This window comes from Tripterygium wilfordii, chromosome 11, assembly GCF_013401445.1.
Source record: "Tripterygium wilfordii isolate XIE 37 chromosome 11, ASM1340144v1, whole genome shotgun sequence".
NCBI classification, from domain to species: domain Eukaryota; kingdom Viridiplantae; phylum Streptophyta; class Magnoliopsida; order Celastrales; family Celastraceae; genus Tripterygium; species Tripterygium wilfordii.
In genome coordinates this window covers 13,939,240-13,958,599 of record NC_052242.1, presented here as the reverse complement: position 1 = coordinate 13,958,599, position 19,360 = coordinate 13,939,240, and the positions used below count along the sequence as shown (strand labels likewise).

Genomic DNA, 19,360 nt, shown 5'->3' with positions numbered 1-19,360 from the left:
ACACTTCAGAGAGTTCAACCATGCTTCGGATCTCTATCCTGACAGGGTCGGGATTGAGCTTTGCTCTTGTAATTTACACATCCATGTGTTTTTGGCTATCTGCCTCGGCAAAACTCCCAAGATGACGACGTTTAGTCTTTTTTATTCAAAAAACTGTTCAGTAACATACAACATAATTGGTTATCTCACCAGACTTATGACATATAATGCCTGAAGTCGGGAGTTTGAACTAACTAGCTGGGATATTAGTAACAGACAGAACAATTGCTGCCTATGAATGGAATATGAACATGTTTTGCCTCATAAGGAGCCGCATAAATTTGAGAACGCCAACCCATCATATTGCATTTTACCTAAACATATATAGAAACCCACATGAAGAAGACTCCTTTACTTGTATATATCGTTGGCCAATTCACGAGACTCATAATATGCCAAGGTGAGGTGAGACATTCTACATCAGAAGTCCAGAGTTCCGCATGCTTTGCTCTCGATAGCACTTATACCATTACTCTGTTTCTTCTCTCTTTTTTCCTCATTATTGAGACCTCGACTCCGCCCAATGCCTAGCTTAGGCAGACCACGATTTAGTCCCTCCAGCAATACACAAGCTTTGCACCATTTCTGTACATCAAGTAGTTCGCAAAAGTAAAGTTCTATATTAAGCAAACAGAATGCAAATTAACACAAGCATATTAGTTTCATATTTGAAAATGGTTGAATAGATGGGTTTAAATCGTCCTTTCGATGGTGTGCTCTTTGCAGCCTTTAATGCAAAGGTTTCATTTTTGTCGAAGGTTTTAATAAAATCAAGGTATACCTGGCTAGAGATATAACCACAGCGTTCACAGGTACCCTGCTCGGGCATTTTGGTGGAAGTAGAAATTCTAAAATTCTCCCCTGATCTAATGATATCGAGTATGGCCCTAGGTCTGCATTAGTAAGCCACCAACCAATGTGTTAATACAAGTAAGAATGGAAAATGCAGGTGAATATCATGTGTAAAAGAACAACAAAGATTACAACAGTCAAACTGGGAATCACCTGATCCTTTCGAGATCTTTAATGAACTCACGAGCAAAACCACGATATGCATTTGGAGAATAGATGCCTGCAGATAAGATCTTGATAAATAAGTCTTAACAGATAATAGAATGCAAAGAATGCTTTGATGATATAGCAATGCAACATTTAGCCAAACTAATAAATTGTATAAATGAATCCCAATTAAAGCCTTCTTTCAAAATAAATTGGGGTTGAATACATCCATATAAGAAGTTACTTAGTTGGAGTCCACTATATGGAAAATTTTAAGTGAATAAGCTAGAAAAATAATTTGAAGGCACAGAAGGATGGAGGAAACGTGAAACGTGAAACATGAAAGAAAGAAAAAAGGAGTTCATGCAGGTTTTGGCATAAAAAATATCAAATCCCATTTGAATACCATCTACCATAAGTCCAACAACCAAGCTTCCAAAACTCGGAGAAAGGCAGGCATAGACATGAAAAGAAAATAGGAAGTTTAAACGGGACAGAAGGCACAGAAGGAAGTTAAAAATACAATGACAGTCGATTTAATGAAGAATCGTAAAATGAGGACTCACATTCAGTGGAGAAGTAGTCTAGCCTCTTGAAGTAAGCATACGTGTATAAGTAATTAAGGCTTTGCATGTAGAGATAATCAGTAAATCAAAGTCAATAATACAAAATCAAGGATGTCTATAGAACTGAAAAGCCAGGCAAAAGGATATATAACAATCTCCTTCTCATAAGTGTACTTGAAAGGTTTGCATCTAGGAATTGGTCCGTCTTCACCAGTTGTAATTGAAGTGCATCTACTCAACCTACATGATGGGTGGAATCGGCTCATTTTACAGAAGAAAACACAATCAAAAATCTGAAAGAGGAGACTCAATCAACGGACTGTTACCTGGCAATATCACCTCGTAATATGTTTAAGAGTACAGTCTCAGCAATATCATCTGCATTATGTCCAGTAGCAACCTTGTCTACTTTCAAAAATGCAGCTCCTCGATCAAGGGCCTTAAAGATAAAGCAATCAATTTATTTTTATGAATAACTGAAGTGTCAATGTAATCGCATATAAAGAACCACATTAGATTCTGACATCTCATATAATTTTCGGATTTCATTTGATATCTAATAATAAAATTCAAGAAATAACTTTTAAAATGAACTTTTACGGGAAAAAAATGAACTTACAAAATATCATTTGGTTGGCAAAACACAATTTTGGGCGTACTCACGAAGAACAACTTCAAATAAATTATCCAAAAGGAAAGTTTCTAATTAAGTTACTTAATCCATAATAAGACAACCCCTTTATTATAAAATGCAATATACAAGCCAAATGCGATAGCCGAAATGGATAGCATCACAGTACTTGAAACAATGATATCCAACTATTTACTTAATAAAGTAGTAAAATTTATGATAGTTCATAACTAGAATAACAAAAAAGTAGCTAAGATTCATTATCTACAAACTCACCCGAACACAACTTTAAATGCTTTTGGTCAGACATGAAAATAGAAACCCTTAAAAAAATGTGATTTGAGCACATAAAGTTTCGACAGAAAATTTGACATTCAAAAGTAAAAAACCTGGCAATCAAATGCTTTTGATCTAAGGCTTGAGTTTCAAGATTGGTTCCCAAGAAAAAACATAAATAATGGGTGTGAAACAAATACAGCAAGATAGCACTTTGTTCACATGAAGCGCCTATAATAACAGCAACTTTCCCCACTTCTACTCCCAAAGACCAAACACACAATTTCTATAAAAACCAGGAACAATGGGATGCAGGAGCTGAGTATATCAGTGATATTCTCATACCTGGCGCCGAAAAACACCACAAAACGTGCAATTATTTTTTAAACCAATGACTTTCACTATTTCGTCCATAGTCCATCCGTACAAATCCTTGTATGAAACAATCTTCAATGGCAGCCCATACTGACAAGACCATATAACATAATGAGCATTCAAACAACAGAAAGGGAAAGTGAAATAAGGGTGAAAATTTATCCAACTATGAAGCTTTCAATTTATGATAGTATAAACTTGAAAGCTTAAACCTATCATTCCATTCAAAAAGATATATTAAACCTATTAAATGGAAAGGAACAAAAGAACACTCAAATCAATGATAAAACAATCATTCAGAATGATGGTGGGCGCAGACCTCCTCAGTCCTCTCTCTGTTGGGGGTGAGAGGGAAACAAAGTAGGATCCGATATTTACCACATACGCCCAATAAAACTAATAACAAAAATAATCTCTTGAGAACCACAGCAACAGTTGAAAAGGATGCTGCTGCTGCTCTTGAAGTCAACAAGAAACGATAATAATTACCACTGTAGACTGACCATGCAGAATGGAAACACAAGCACAGCCAATATGGTCCAAGTCTAACTGATAATTATGCTGATCTAGAAGATAATGTTACCTGGATTTCATTTCTTTTGACAGTTTCAAGTGAATCATCCCTGTAGCCTGTAATGCCTTCATCAATTGACAAGAGGAAAAGATCAACGCCATAATTGTGTCGCCGATTAAGTTCTGATAACACATAGGCAAGAACAGTAGAATCTGCAACAGAAATGGTGAAAACACGGTAATTCAAAAGGCATAATATTGAACTGGAATAAGTAAATTACAACAAAAGGTATAGTTCGCAGCTTTGGGGAAAAAATTGCATATAAAGAGGTGCGTATCAAATATATTCAATATTTGGCACCTTGAATGTGCAGCAAAAAGTTGACAAGCAGATGCATGTCCACAAGGTATATAAATAAAATCGAAAATTTTCGCAAAACAAACACATTCATTCACAAGATAACAGAGGAGCCCCTCCATCGATAAACTAATCACGAACGGATAGATCAAGAAAAAAAGATGAAAGCATAAGAAGCAGATTGCATCCATTACAATTGGCCTCCACTCTTCAACAATTAAATACTCCTGTCCGTATTTAAAAGTTTAAAAATGTCTAATTTCTCATCATCAAAAGGGTCTGAATCCCAAAAATTTGGAGTTCACTTGATATTAGTTTTGAAGAGAGAAAATTTTTCACCTTTTCCACCAGAGGCACCAATAGCGACTCGCTCACCAGGCTTGAAAAGTTGGTTCTGCACAATCACCTGATGAATTTCCTCTTCAAACACCTCATAGAAACACTCCCTGCATATCTTCACCCCCCAAAAAAAAAATCGTCAAGACTTTGAAGCCTTAAAATAGTTTAGAACTTGAAATTGAACTACTATTCAAGAACTCAAACTACCTGCTCTAGGGTTTTAGGCCTTTTTAGGGCGGGCCTTCTTTGGCTACAAATGCAACAGAGGCGAGCCCCGGGCTTCCTTTGCTTCGACTCGGCTTCCGCCATCTAGCACGTCTGTCAGAGCTTCGCGGAATGGAATCAGAATTCAGAACATCAAGTGCAAAGCTGTTTCAGTTTCTTACCTTAAACCACGTCGTTTCTAGTTTCCTTATTTCCTTCTTTCCTCTATCAAGGTCAATGGTCAGACTGTCATGGGGGCAGAGGCCCAGCAGAGTCCCATAGAGAGTGGACTGGCCCATAAGAACAAGACTCCATGCCCATAAATTAGACCCACGAAGCCCAGACCCGCAGTACCTGTCTAGCTGAGCCAAGCGTTGTTCCTCCTCCTCTGTCTTGGTCAATGGTCAGTGAGGGCCTCTGCCCAGCAGAGTCCAATCAAGAGTGGACTGGCCCGGAAGAACAACGCTTGAGGCCCATAAATTTAGGACCCACGAAGCCCAGCCTTGCAGTAACTCTATAACTGAGATAACCACCGAGTCACGAGAAAATCTTCAGTGGTTTCTGCGCACCACGTCATCATGCTGACGTGGTGCGCATGTTCCACTGAACATTCGACATATGGCGCCACTAATTCTCAGTCAGCAAATTTTGGATGACATGGCTTTATACATTTAATTTTAGATAAAAAATATTATGTGTGATATTTTCAAATTTAGAAAAAGAAAAAACATAAACACAAAACCCAGATCTCCTTGCAACGTCGTCCAACCAATCTTCCATCTTCACCAGACCGGAGACTGTTGCCGCTGAGATCGAGATCTACAGAGAGAGTCAGCGACGGTACCCATTTGGAGATGGAGAGACCTGCGATTGAAGATGGAGACCGGAGATGGAGATCGACGATTGGAGATGGAGACCGGTGATTGGAGATGACCGTAGATCTGGGCTTCTCCACAAACCCAGATCTTCTTCGTCCAACCAGAAATTCATGCCCAATTTACGAATCCATTTGGCGACTCAACTTACAAAAATTTCTCCAGATTCCTCTGTCTTGAGTCTTGACGATGCAGATGGGACGGGTCTCTTGGTGGGTCGGGTCGGGTTTGGGTATCAGGTAGGGAGATCTGCATGGTTGAAGGTAGAGAGGCTAGAGAGATCTTTGGGGACTTGAAAGTTGGTGATTAATGTGGTTAAAGTGATTAATGAAAGGACTCAGAGAGAGAGGAAGAGAAACTATTAGTGGATGAAGGGATTAGGTTGATTAATGGAGATTAAAACAGCCGATTTCAACTGATGGAAATACATCGTGAGATTTATAGAAGAAGAAGGAACCAGTAGCACTGCTTTCAAGGTCATGGTAGTGAAGACTCAAGCAGGTGATCCAAGTTGGAGAGATCAAGCGGCGTCGATTACAACCATATGACAAGAAGAAGATGAAGATCTTGATTTTTCTTATTTCTTTCTTTTTTAATTTTATGATTTTTAATTTTTGCTGACTGGGTATAAAGTGCCAGGTGTCATCCATTAAGTGGAACATGCGCACCACGTCAGCGTGATGACGTGGTGCTCAGAAACCACTGAAGATTTTCTCGTCACTGCCGATTTATTGTTGGAGACTCGCTCATTTCTAAATTGAACCCGCTCATGGCTTCCTCAGAACCGTCTGGCTCTGCTACGGCCAACCAGAATGCTAAAGCTTCTGCGGGATTTGTAGCGAACGCAAAGAAGCACAAACACAGCTACATTCAGTTCTTGGCAGTGACTGGAATTTTGCTTTTAAGCATCAGATCTTTAGGTCAAAAGTACCGCATCAACGACCTTGAGGATGACACCGAAGCTCTGAAACGAGAACGGGAATCTCTAACCGACCGCATGCGGCACATCAAGCAAAGTCTCCTCCAAGAGGCCTCTGTCGAGCCCACAGGTCTCTTCGCTTCTCGACTCCGCCAGCTCTTCGGCAAAGATGATTGAATAGTGATGGATAAATCCTTCCATTTTCACAGTGAGTAACTCCTCTTTGCTGCGTTTTTCTCATTTTTGTTAGAGCTGCACTTGGGGTTTTTGAGCCAATAAAATGTGTAGAATGTGTGCTGACTCTCTGAAATGCTCTATGCCTTATTGTTGACTATTTGTAATTTTGTTGAAGAAATTGAACCGAGATGAATGGATTGGAAGTTTTTTTAAAGGGTTTTCCACTTCTTGTTTTGCAACTAGTTATAATAGTTAATTATTTAGGGTCTATCTTCATTCTTCTTCAGTACTGTTTTTGCATTTATGTCCATGGGATTTTGTATCTTCAGTCAGGAGTCTGCTGAGTTGGATATTGGATTTAGGTGAGCATGAGGTTTGAGCAAGTCCCTTCTGTTCTCTTCTTGGTTGAAGATGTTGGATTTTAGGGTTTTATTAAGTTTGCTTTTGATTGCCATATTGATTGTATTGCAAGTGTTTTCATTTTATTAATGCTTGGAGATATTCTGTAGTATTGGCTTCAGTTATGTGTACAAGTCTGATAGTAATTACTCTGATGGTGCTAATGAATTGGTGTCCTAGTGGTTTTGGTATTGCTCATATGAAAGATCTAAACGGGATTTAAACCGGTGTGTACTTAAATTCCTAGTTGTGCTGAGCTTGTGTTATTAGAATTCACTTTGTTGGAGATGAGATTATGACATGACGGTAGAAGGTTGGAAAATGTAGATGTTGGCAAAGGTTGCATTGTTCAGTTATTTAGCCGGTGCAGGGTTTTGAGTTTTGAGTTTTGAGTGAAGAGCTGTAGCCGACTGATGGGTGTTTATGGCTTGCCAATGAGGATTCCGTCACCTATCATGCCATTGGGGCTTTTTTTGGGGAGCAGCTGTAAGCTTGATGGCACCGATGGTTTTGTGAGAAGTAATCGAAGAACATAATGTTGGCTTTCACCAGGATTTGTTGATCAGAACCTAAATGTTCGGTCAAGCTATTGATTGATGTGTTGGATGGTAATATACAAAAAGCCATTAACGCATTCTTCTTAAACAAAGTGGATCAGAAGTTTACCAACATTACTGATACTACTCGTTTATGTAGTCGCTGAGATCAAGTTTTTTGCTCTTATCCAAAGTCTGCTAAACCTTGTCGTGCTCTACTTCCTTTGCTCTGAACTTCTCCCCGTTGACCTTGCAAATCTGCTTGAAAGATAACTAGGTTTCCCAGATTGTTAGGCTGTGTAATCTTGTGCTCTTTTCACTTCAGCCTTTGTAGTTAAGGTAGGAAACACTTTTGCATGGCCCACCATTTCTGGTATGGTGCTAATGCACAGTTATCGTAGTGTCTTTGCTATGGAGATTCAAACCATGGTTTCTAATCAGCAATGAGGAAGATCTTACCCTTGGCCTTGAAAGGCAATTCCATTAAACGATTCAAAGTCTCTCGTGAGAACATTAGTCAAGATGTCAACATATTTGGACAGGCACCAAATGGATTTTGTTTTCAAAGATTATGGGGAGAAGGGTTCTAAGTTTTCTGGGAGCTTGCTTTCCACAGGGAAAGAGGACGTCCTGGCATGAATGTTATACAACATGTGTAAACCATCTACTGTCCTCGTATGTGTGGCTTGAGCCCACTAATTGCGGTTAATGGTCACATATAATGTATGTATCATTAGGGATGTTGACTTCTTTGGGCTCCTGCCTTATCGGTGAATGTGGCTCCCCATTTTCATGAGATTGTATTTATATGTTTTGAGAAGCGAATATTAATCATGGACAAGTGCCTACTGAACATACATGTGCCATGCCATCTGGACTAAGATTCTCTTTCATTTTCTCTTGGCAAGTACTGTAAAATCGTTATCAAAATCAAATGAAGGCATGAAGACTATTGTTTTTTCTGGTTAACTGCAAACAACACCGTACAAAAACCCTCGAGATATGGACTTAAATTTGGATCGCACGGGAGTGTCTTATCTCACGACAAATGCACTGCATCCCCTGTTTTTCAAAAAACCCTCCCATCACAAGCTACATGCATTTCGGTCTACAAAACAAAACAACCGCCACATGACATTGTACTCTAAAACCACCAAAACCCATGTGGGAGACAATCAAACATGTACACATACCCGTATACATACATACATGCATTACATATATATACATTACACAGGGGTCAAACATATTACGGTGGGCCTACCATCGCCTACCACCGACACCTCTCTTTGACTCGTTCCATTGTTTTATCTTTTTCCCTCTATTTCTTTACCGCGAATATTATCTCTGTACCGCACTTAAATACGGTGCCATTCCTCATCGTTTCAATTGCTAGCTGTCTCTCCCTCTTCTTCTTCAAGTCTCTCTCGCCACTCGCTCTTTCATCTCTTGACCTTCCAAATCCCTCACTAATTAACCAAGAGAAGCAAAAGGGGCGCTCTCTCTGGGTTAATTACTTGCTTCTGCTTCAAAAATGCGGCTGACTTATTGGAGCCTGTTATGCATAGCTGTCTCCGTTTTCGCCATTGTTGGAGCTGAAGATCCGTACAGGTTCTTCGACTGGAATGTCACTTATGGGGACATATGGCCACTTGGGGTTCGACAGCAGGTATGGTTGGTTAATTTTGATATTCCAAATCTGAGATTTGAGTTTCTTTTGGACTTCATTTATCCATCTGGGTTCGGCTTAAACATGTTCCATTCCTGAAAAAGTCTCTCCACATATTATGTGGATAAGATCTGTGTATATATTGACTGTTCTCGACCTCAGCTCATTGCATGAGGTTTGTGAACGAGTGTTGTTTACGTTTATGTTGAGAATTAAATTGGTGAATCTGTACAGGGAATACTCATCAATGGACAATTTCCAGGGCCTGACATTCATTCTGTGACCAATGATAATCTCATCATCAATGTGTTTAACAGCTTGGACGAGCCTTTCCTAATTTCCTGGTAAGTTATTATCTCGTGAACCTGCCTTTCCCCATCTGTCAATCCCCAAAGAATATGTGCAGTTGTGCACTGAGCCACTGACGCCCTGGCCTTATTAGCTCGAAAAGACTACTCTACCCTCGCTAATCATCACATTTGTTTCTCTGATACTCATTCATAAAAACTCATGTGGATGTAATAATCTGAATCGATCTAATTTGGTTAAAATTCAGATATTATAACTATCTTTGTATGTTTTTGCATTCTTGGCAAGTCTTCCTGAATTCAACAAGTTTATTTATGCCCGAATAGGTGCTTAATTGCCTTTTATTATACCTAATCTTGGATAGCTGTCGAACAACTACCGTTCCGTATAAGATCTGAGAACTTTGCAATTCTCGTACTCTCTAATTCTCGTTTAATGATTTGAAAAATATGTCACATTACACTAAACTTGTTCTCCACCATGAGGAATTTAACACGTCTCTTATCCGTCCGAACTGTTTTTCTTTTTGTTATATTTTATTTTAGGTTGCAAGTCTGTAACTTAGCTGTCCTCCACACTGTGGAAGATTTGGGTCTATGATAAGACCCTGAAAGGCTAATACATTACCTGTAATAATATTTATTTTATTTTAAAGTTTTTGTGCTAAATGTTTATAGTGATACTAGTCTTGAACGTATAATGCAGGAGTGGGATTCAGCAGAGAAGAAACTCATACGTAGATGGTGTGTATGGAACAACATGTCCAATCCCTCCAGGGAAGAACTTCACTTACATTCTACAAGTGAAGGACCAAATTGGGAGCTTCTACTACTTCCCTTCACTTGGATTCCACAAGGCCGCCGGTGGTTTTGGAGGTATTCGGATCCTCAGCCGCCCTCGGATCCCTGTTCCCTTCCCGGACCCTGCCGGTGACTACACTATCCTTATTGGAGATTGGTACATGTCTAATCACACGGTAACCAATCTATCCTTACTTTCTTCGTACGCTAAAAATAAGATACATACCTTTGTGGTTAGGGTTTTGACTCAACTTATCTTACTGTTAGGTAGAAAACTATTTTTATGCACGCGAATTTGATGTCCCGAATTAAACTCCTATCGGATATATAAATGACAAACTTATATGATATTCTCAATTATCCAAAAAAATCTATTTTTTTAAATATTAGAAAAAATGCATTTTGAGATGTGGGTCCAAGAATTTAGGGTTACTTGTTGATCTTTTTACGAATTGTTTGTCCCATAGGTTAACACAAGTGATGTGCGTTTATAAGGAAAAGTCCCCTCACAAAATCTTTTTCTCTGGATTCAAGTATTATTAAGTAAAACGGTTTATGGAAAAACACAAAATTGTGTGGGTCTAATGTATCCGTTGAAATCGATAAATCTAAAGGCGACTAACATCATTGATGTGTGGTGGCGCTACTCCTTCGTGTTTGTGTCGGTGACTTGAGCATATTTGGGGCAATTAACAGTGCCAGCACTTCTTCCGTGTTGGGCCTCTTCCCTCTACTTTTTTGTCTGTTTTAGGAAGTTCTAGTTGAATACATTTACAAGTAGTCTTCCTTTACTGCACATGTCACGCCATGTGCACCCAGCTCATTATTAAATTGTCATGTGGGCCCATGCTAATAAACGTAAAAGGCACGTGGTGAACACGTGGTTACGATAAACAAGTTGACATTATTATTGACAAAATGTGTGATTGCGTAGGACTTAAGGGCTCGTTTGGATGGAGGACACAAGCTACCTCCCCCTGATGGAATCCTCATCAATGGTCGTGGCAGTGGGTATGCTCTTACTGTTGAACAAGGTATTGATACCAACCCCTCCAATACCTTCAAAAACTCTCTTGGTAATTGGCTGAGCTAGGCTAGGCGCAACATATTTCTTTGCGTATTTCTTCAAAGGCTTTGGCCTAATAAGGCTCGTCACATAGTGGGGATGTGGCATGGGGATTGGATTTGGCCTAGGGGTCAGAAAATGACTGTTGGTGCTGAGATTTCCTAGTTTATTAAAAAAAAGTGTTTTTATGCAATTATATATATTGAATTTAGCTATTTTATTACAGGAAAGACATACAGGCTTAGAATATCGAACGTTGGATTGCAAAACTCTCTCAACTTCAGAATCCAGGGCCACACGATGAAGTTAGTGGAAGTGGAGGGGACCCACACCCTACAGTCATCCTACTCTTCACTTGATGTTCATGTGGGCCAGTCTTATTCAGTTCTAGTAACTGCTGATCAGCCTGGTCAGGACTACTACATTGTGGTTTCAACTAGGTTCACCAATCCTGTTAACACTACTACTGGGGTTCTTCACTATAGCAACTCTGCTGGCCCAGTCTCAGGCCCAATCCCTGGTGGACCCACAATCCAAATTGACTGGTCTCTCAACCAAGCCCGCTCCATCAGGTAGTCATATTTTTATGGACCTTGCATGAGGCCCAGCAGAAAGCCCACCAGGCTTGTTACATGATATATAAAAATGCTAAGGATGATCTATGTGACCGTGTGTGTCTATTTCAGTATCTGGGACAAAAATCACTGTGATCGGGAAGAATTATTGTATTATTATCATATAACCTTGTCAATATTTATATTTATTTATTTTTTGCAGGACTAATCTCACAGCAAGTGGACCAAGGCCAAATCCACAGGGCTCATATCACTATGGTATGATCAACACAACGAGAACGATCAGGCTTGCAAATTCAGCTGGCCAAGTCAGTGACAAGCAGAGATATGCAGTGAACAGTGTCTCTTTTGTCCCAGCTGACACTCCCCTTAAGCTTGCTGACTACTTCCAGATTGGCGGAGTTTTTCGCGTCGGAAGTATACAAGATTACCCAACTGGTGGTGGTATCTACCTTGACACATCAGTCATGGGTGTTGATTATCGAGCATTCGTTGAAATTGTGTTCCAAAATGGCGAGGATATCGTCCAGTCTTGGCACATATCAGGCTATTATTTCTGGGTTGTTGGGTAAGTGAGACTAAGCACGTATTAAGACTCCATTGCTTGAGTGCTTGTGCTTATAATTTGAATTCCAATGCAGTATGGATGGAGGACAGTGGACAGAAGCTAGTAGGGCTCAGTACAATCTTCGCGATGCAGTCTCAAGATGCACTGTTCAGGTAAGGCCCTGGTCATTATATCATTCATGCTACTTAATATTGTGGTGTTAGATTAAAAAGACCATTAAAAAAACAACAGTATTACAGATGCCTGTGGAACAAAAAAACACTTGGATCCTTAACATTTCGTTAGCATGTAGGATTGTGATGCTGATCAAAATGTATGTGATGATTAATGGGTGCAGGTGTATCCCATGTCATGGACTGCTATATACATTGCACTTGACAATGTAGGGATGTGGAACATAAGGTCTGAGTTTTGGGCAAGGCAGTACCTTGGACAGCAATTTTATTTAAGGGTTTATACAAGTTCAACTTCTCTTAGAGATGAGTACCCTATTCCAAAGAATGCACTCACCTGTGGTAGGGCTAGCGGCCGGCGAACACGTCCTCTCTAAGCTTCACTGCAGAAAACACCATAGCCAAAGCTTGCTGGATGAAGATAGAGTTTTTGGTTTCAGGTCGTGTTTCTTGGGTGTTCTGTTAGGTTACTGATATATATGAGATGAGAACAATGTACTATTAGGTCCAGAGTGACCTCAGCTCGAGGTCTCATTCTTTTCTACTAAAGATTGTATTCTCTGTGCTCTATTAGTTTAAGTTTCTATGTTTGAAATTTGAATTTTATGTAAGCAATGTTTGTATTGCAATGCATTCTTATGCTATGAGATGAAGATTATTCTTTCAATTTCAATAACCTATTTAGCACGATTAAGTTTTAATCTTTTTTTTTCCTTGTCTCAATATATGAAACAATTAAGAAATCTAGGAATTCTGCGGTTTCTCAAAGTTTGAAATTCATGTCTAATGGGGAGGAATGGCCTTACAACATTTTGAAATAAAAAATTGAAAGATGTTTGAATAACGTGGCACATATTCTTCAACATGACCAAAAATAATGTTTGATAGGTATTACACTTGTGTAGATAATAATGAGAAGCAAGTTATAATTTCTATTGTTTTGGAGATAACGAGTATAAATTACCTTATCCAATCAAGAGGTGGAAATCTATACGCGTACAGGCCTAACAACTAGATAGATCCATATTTAATGTTTAAAGGATACATATGTATGATGTCGTTATAGCTAAAGACAAATGTGCATGAATCCTATTGTCACCAAAGGCCCCTTGATCCATTGTGAAATAACATATTTATATTTCCATTTTAATTAAATTGTAACTTTCTTTGATATAGAGCCGAAATTTTGTACATAAAAAATCCAATTTTCTCTATGGTTTTCTCCTGTTTCTCGAGACTTCACTAGAATGTTATTGAACAGACGGAGTAATAAAAAAAAAAAACAAGAAGTAGGCCCACGGGACTCCTATGTGCTATCCGGCCCACCAGTAGATCCCTAATCTAACGGTTGTTGGCTGTCTCGTTTCAAACGGGTCCATTAATCACCATCGATAGGCAGATTCCCGGGGAGTTTATCAGCAACAATAAGGACCATCGATACGACGTCACTCTACTGCTTCTAATGTCTAGAAGACTACTATAGAAGAGCAAAACCTAAGCGACGTAGTAAGCAGCTTTCGGCGGGATCCAAGTCTCTAATCTCTCCGTCCATCATTTCCGTCTTTGAATCAGGTAACAGCTTCTCGATTCGGTGGTTGGTAGATGAATCAGTTTCCTTTGCATAGCATTTCAAGTTTGATCGGTAGTTTCTAAAGTTATTTCGCGTCTTCTAGGTTTTATTTGAGCATCCGAGGTGCTGCTTCTTCGTAGCCATGGCGGTAAGTCAGTTTCCCAATAGTTTTTCCATTTATTTTATTTTATTTTAAATTTTTGCTGGAGGTGATACACGGACTTGCTCAATGTTGCAGGTCGAGAGGATTTTCAAAGATGAAGCTAGCGAAGAGAAGGGAGAGCGAGCGAGAATGGTGAGTCTATTTTGCACGTGGACATTGACGTTTGTTGATAATGCTGTTTTTCGAGTTGTTGGACGGCATTTCATGATCTTGCTTGTGATGTACTTGTTGTTACTGCTGGCTTGATTGATGATTCACATGTTACACTTCGTTTTCGGTTTTGAAATATTTGTGAAGAGAAGTTCTAACTTTCTTGTTAACTGAATGTGGCTTTTTTTAGGCATCATTTGTGGCTGCGATGGCAATTGCTGACCTGGTTAAGACGACCCTAGGGCCAAAGGGAATGGTACACTTCTTATCTCAATATTTGTAAATTAGGGTGCAGTCGGTAGTCACTTGTATGAAATACTGTATGTCAACAGATATTCTTTTGCATCATCTGCACAGGATAAAATTTTACAGTCGACTGGCAGAGGGCGTGAAGTCACAGTTACTAATGATGGGGCCACAATTTTAAAGTCTCTTCATATTGACAATCCTGCTGCCAAAGTCCTTATTGGTATCCTTTTTTGTTGTTGTATTGCTTTGCAACTACTGGTTTGTCTAATGAGTATTAAATCAATAAGTTTGGTACTTTGGTTGTGGTTGCTGGTAAAGCCCTGTGTATACAAATGTGCTATTTATTTCTGACAAAATGTGGTCCGATCTGAAAAATGCAGTTGTTAGTCAACATGTACTTTTTGAAAAATGAAGGAAATCTTCTTTACTTATAGTGGTTTTTCAGTGAGTAAACTCAAAAGTCATGCTATTTCATTTCTCAAAAATTTTGAAATTTGGTGGAAAAAGCAATGGTGCATCCCTTGATGGTAATCCTTAATTCAAAAATCAGATATTTCAAAAGTTCAAGATGATGAAGTTGGTGACGGGACAACTTCTGTTGTTGTCTTGGCCGGGGAGCTTTTAAGGGAGGCAGAAAAGCTTGTGGCTGCTAAGATTCACCCAATGACAATAATATCAGGTTTTTGCTAGTTCTATGCTTGAGAATTCCTAGATATTTGGAAAATCGTATTTTTCTTTTGGCTCTTATTGTTAAATATTTATATCAGATTTCGTGATTATACATGTCTGGTTGTGCAGGTTACCGAATGGCAGCTGAATGTGCTCGCAATGCCTTGTTACAACGAGTAGTTGATAATAAGGAGGATGCAGGTCTCCTTTGTTTGTTTAATTATCATTCTTGAATCTTGACTTTCAGTTGCATGTATTTAGCAACGTTTCTTTAACCAAAGTTTTTGCGTGGTTTGCCTGTTGTTATTCAGTTTGAGTGACTCCTTTTTTACTGGGTCGGTCCAATGTTTGAGGTTAATTTTTTATTTCCTGGGGAAGTTTTGCTTTTAACTCTTTGGTCTCTCTGTCTAGATGGAAGTTTCTACTGTGCTAGGCCATTGTTTGAGGTCTTTACTTTTCCTCATCCTATACCCATCTAATTCAGTTAATTACTGGATAATGCAGAGAAATTCAAGTCAGACTTGATGAAGATTGCGATGACTACCCTGAGTTCTAAAATTTTATCTCAAGACAAGGAACATTTTGCAAAACTGGCTGTGGATGCCGTCATGAGGTTAAAGGTATTGATAATATCCTGTTCTGATGTTAAGGTCATGTATTTTATAATTATATGAAAACAAACTGAAGATTGCTTTGATAGCCTATCTGTGTTTGGAAGTACTACAGCTTCACTATGTAATTTATACAGCATTGGCTGGCTGAAAGATTTCATTTGTTAGTCCTCTGGAGGCAGGAAAAAAAATCCTCACTCATTGGGAACTTATTTGGGATGTTCCACACATTCCCCCATTGGTGTTTGACTTTGATTGTAGAAAATGAAACATATTGTTAGAATATTCAATTAATTCAGCCTGAAAGCTCCTTTGTTAACTGAACATTCTTGCTTTCTACAGTCACTATGAACTATTTTAGGTAATCGTTTAAATGATGAATTGTCACATGTAATATCGGGTTTTTATCTCTTCTTCTGTAACCTGCTTGCTATTGTAATCACTTGCTAGAGCCATCCTTAGATTCGTCTGGTTTAGAAGTTGAGCTGTGTGGAAGTTAAGTTGTCTTTACGATTTATTTTAGGGGTTTTAAATGGTAAGTGCATAAGGCGCTGATTGGAATGTGGATGGGTAAATGCCCAATGTCATAATAGACTGTGTCTTTCCTGCAAGCATTGATGCAAAGTCAACACTTCATATCAAAGCTTCTGATAAAATTTCTGGGTCACAATGAAGCTTTCAGAAATATGTTGTTAGTATTTATGCCTCATGTAATGACCTTTATTGCTGTCCTTATTTAATTGTTGTCCTTCACACAGACAGTTTATTAATATCTCTCGTGTATCACTGCTTTCTCCACTTCTTGACTGATTCGGCCTCAAATTGCTATTGGAACTTTCAGGGAAGCACTAACTTGGAATCTATTCAAATTATCAAGAAGCCTGGAGGATCATTAAGAGATTCCTTCTTAGATGAGGGGTAGGTTATGTTATCTTATAGGCATATTAAAGAATGGCTTACTTTTGTACTACATTGTGTATCTACCCCTTGTGCTGCTTTCGTGAATAAGTGTTGAAATAGGCTTCCTTGCATTGTTATTGTTAACCATTTCAAGTTCTACTGAATTTTGGCTGATTGCCATACTCCTTGGTATAATTGTCTGGTATTTGCTTATAAAGCTGTTGGTTTGTTGTTCCTCTTTGAGTGAGGTAAGCCAGTTCAAACCTCTATTGAAAAGACTTCTTGTGCATCTCTTCATTGTATATAATCTCCTTCAGGATGTTGTATTGATATCTAAACAAAACTTTATCCTTGTTTTCTGCTTGTTCAGATTTATTCTTGACAAGAAAATTGGTATTGGACAACCAAAGCGCATAGAAAATGCGAAGATTTTGGTGGCAAATACAGCAATGGACACTGACAAAGTGAAGATCTATGGGGCTCGTGTTCGTGTTGATTCAATGTCTAAGGTTGCAGAAATCGAAGGGGCTGAGAAGGAAAAAATGAGAGAAAAGGTGCAGAAAATAATAAATCACGGGATCAATTGCTTTGTGAATAGGCAGTTGATTTATAATTTCCCAGAAGAACTCTTTGCAGATGCTGGAATACTTGCAATTGAGCATGCTGATTTTGATGGTATTGAGCGCCTTGCTTTAGTGACTGGTGGTGAAATTGCATCCACTTTTGACAATCCAGAGTCAGTTAAGCTTGGACACTGCCAGCTTATTGAGGAAATTATGATCGGTGAGGACAAGTTGATCCACTTTTCTGGAGTGGCAATGGGTCAGGCATGTACAATAGTACTGAGAGGTGCTAGGTATGTTATGCAAACAATTGTCTCTATTTTGAGTTCTCCTCCTGTCCTCCTTTGCCATGTTAGTATGTGGGTATGTTTCTCTATCAGTGTTGTATCTGGAGTAGTTTGGAACTTTGGATGATAAGATTGTCTGTTATGACAGACGAGAAGAGTGGATGTTTTTCTTTCTGGGGTTATAATATAAGAAAAGCTTGAATGCTTTTGAACTGTCTGCTCCATTTACTACCCAAGGAATATATAAAATGCATGCTTCTTGTTTCTTGGGCGCGTCCATACTGGTAGCTAATGGTATTGGAATCAACGAGTTTCTGATGATGATTTCATTTGAAAAATCTTGGCTGCTAAAGTAGTTGTGCTAAGTGAAGGCAGAAATTTATCGGAAGACTCGTTCTTCTCCTGACCAGTGTATAACCTTTGGATATATAGTTGTGCTAAGTGAAGGCAGAAATTTATTGGAAGACTCGTTCTTCTCCTGACCAGTGTATAACCTTTGGATATATAAGCCAGCTTATTGCATGTGATTTTAGCAGAGTATTTGAGTCCTGTACGCTCTGGGTCCTATGCTTAATTAATGAGCACTACATAGTAATGCAATTACGTTCATTTTTGCGGCATGACTTTTAGTTGGGAATTAGGAGCTTGAGTAGCCTTTTTTCCTGACCTTTTCTTAAAGTCACTCATTTCTGGGCACAATCTTTTTGCAGCCATCATGTGCTTGATGAAGCTGAAAGGTCTTTGCATGATGCCTTATGTGTGCTGTCTCAGACGGTCAATGATAGCCGGGTTTTGCTTGGAGGTGGATGGCCTGAGATGGTGATGGCAAAAGAAGTAGATGAATTGGCCCGGAGGACTCCCGGGAAGAAATCTCATGCCATTGATGCTTTTTCTCGGGCACTTGTGGCTATTCCAACAACCATTGCAGATAATGCTGGTTTAGATAGCGCTGAATTGATAGCTCAGCTCCGTGCTGAGCACCAGAACGAGGGATGCACCGTTGGCATTGATGTCATCACTGGATCTGTAAGTGCTGAAATTGAAGAATTTTGGAACGAATTTGATTTTCCTTTATGTAGCACCTGATTTTATTTTAAAATTTATAATTAATTTAGAGTCGTTAAGCTGTTGGCTCCTCACCATGCCGGCAGCGAATCCCGCCATCTTAAGAGTTGACTTTACCAAAAGTTCTTTTTTACCCCAAAGCACATTCGTTAATTTATTTTCTTATCACATTTATTGCTGGTTACTTCATACATTCTAGGCCTTCTTGGCACAAACTGTTTGCTGTCAAAGTGTTTTTCTAAATGTATGCAGCAGTTTTCTTCGTTGATAGCTTATACAGTTCTTCACTTGACTCGGCTATCTTGATATCATATGCAGGTGGGGGATATGGCTCAGCTTGGTATATCTGAGGCGTTCAAAGTTAAGCAGGCCGTATTGCTCTCAGCAACTGAGGCAGCTGAGATGATTCTTAGAGTGGATGAGATCATCACTTGTGCGCCACGCAGAAGAGAAGATAGGATGTGAAAACTATTCAAGATGATTTGTTCCAGGCAACGAGTATTGTAATGCACTCCCAATTTCCAGACTTTTAGGTATGATGTGATTTGTGGAACTGATGGATTTATGCTTGTTTGTTTTGCCTTTGGTTGGAGAAGGAAAATGTAATTTATGGCCTTTTTGCGAGACTTCCTACAGTTCTGTGTGTAATGCCCCTTATTATCAAATTTTGGATTTAGTATTTGAGTTGTCAATCAGATGTTAAGAGTCATGTTCAATTTCAGGATAAGCTTATAGATTCAAGGGTTTTTTGGTCATATTTTTTTTAT

At 39.0% G+C, this 19,360-nt stretch overlaps 4 protein-coding genes across 4 annotated transcripts; 3 read left to right on the top strand and 1 right to left on the bottom strand.

The window, feature by feature from the left end:
* Positions 1–112: 112 nt before the first annotated feature.
* Positions 113–4,484, bottom strand: LOC120009079 (cytoplasmic tRNA 2-thiolation protein 1). Its single transcript, XM_038859530.1, has 10 exons — positions 4,304–4,484; positions 4,097–4,211; positions 3,470–3,612; positions 2,857–2,976; positions 1,931–2,043; positions 1,752–1,844; positions 1,605–1,645; positions 1,045–1,111; positions 821–932; positions 113–624 (listed from the first exon to the last, which is right to left on the bottom strand). Exons 1-10 carry the CDS (start codon positions 4,403–4,405, stop codon positions 460–462), a joined length of 1,071 nt encoding a protein of 356 aa, XP_038715458.1. The 5' UTR covers positions 4,406–4,484; the 3' UTR covers positions 113–459.
* Positions 4,485–5,907: 1,423 nt separating this feature from the next.
* LOC120009081 lies at positions 5,908–8,059 on the top strand. Its single transcript, XM_038859532.1, has one exon. It carries the CDS (start codon positions 5,945–5,947, stop codon positions 6,269–6,271), a length of 327 nt encoding a protein of 108 aa, XP_038715460.1. The 5' UTR covers positions 5,908–5,944; the 3' UTR covers positions 6,272–8,059.
* A 518-nt stretch (positions 8,060–8,577) lies between these two features.
* Positions 8,578–13,039, top strand: LOC120009078 (L-ascorbate oxidase homolog). The gene is made up of 8 exons (XM_038859529.1): positions 8,578–8,875; positions 9,110–9,219; positions 9,890–10,160; positions 10,919–11,018; positions 11,277–11,622; positions 11,828–12,193; positions 12,267–12,345; positions 12,531–13,039. Exons 1-8 carry the CDS (start codon positions 8,741–8,743, stop codon positions 12,741–12,743), a joined length of 1,620 nt encoding a protein of 539 aa, XP_038715457.1. The 5' UTR covers positions 8,578–8,740; the 3' UTR covers positions 12,744–13,039.
* A 756-nt stretch (positions 13,040–13,795) lies between these two features.
* On the top strand, positions 13,796–19,348 carry LOC120009661 (T-complex protein 1 subunit beta). The gene is made up of 12 exons (XM_038860328.1): positions 13,796–13,938; positions 14,040–14,084; positions 14,175–14,231; positions 14,440–14,505; positions 14,607–14,718; positions 15,049–15,177; positions 15,297–15,368; positions 15,672–15,787; positions 16,620–16,696; positions 17,049–17,534; positions 18,239–18,554; positions 18,912–19,348. The coding sequence occupies exons 2-12, from the start codon at positions 14,079–14,081 to the stop codon at positions 19,056–19,058; spliced, it is 1,584 nt and encodes a 527-aa protein (XP_038716256.1). The 5' UTR covers positions 13,796–13,938; positions 14,040–14,078; the 3' UTR covers positions 19,059–19,348.
* Positions 19,349–19,360: the final 12 nt, after the last annotated feature.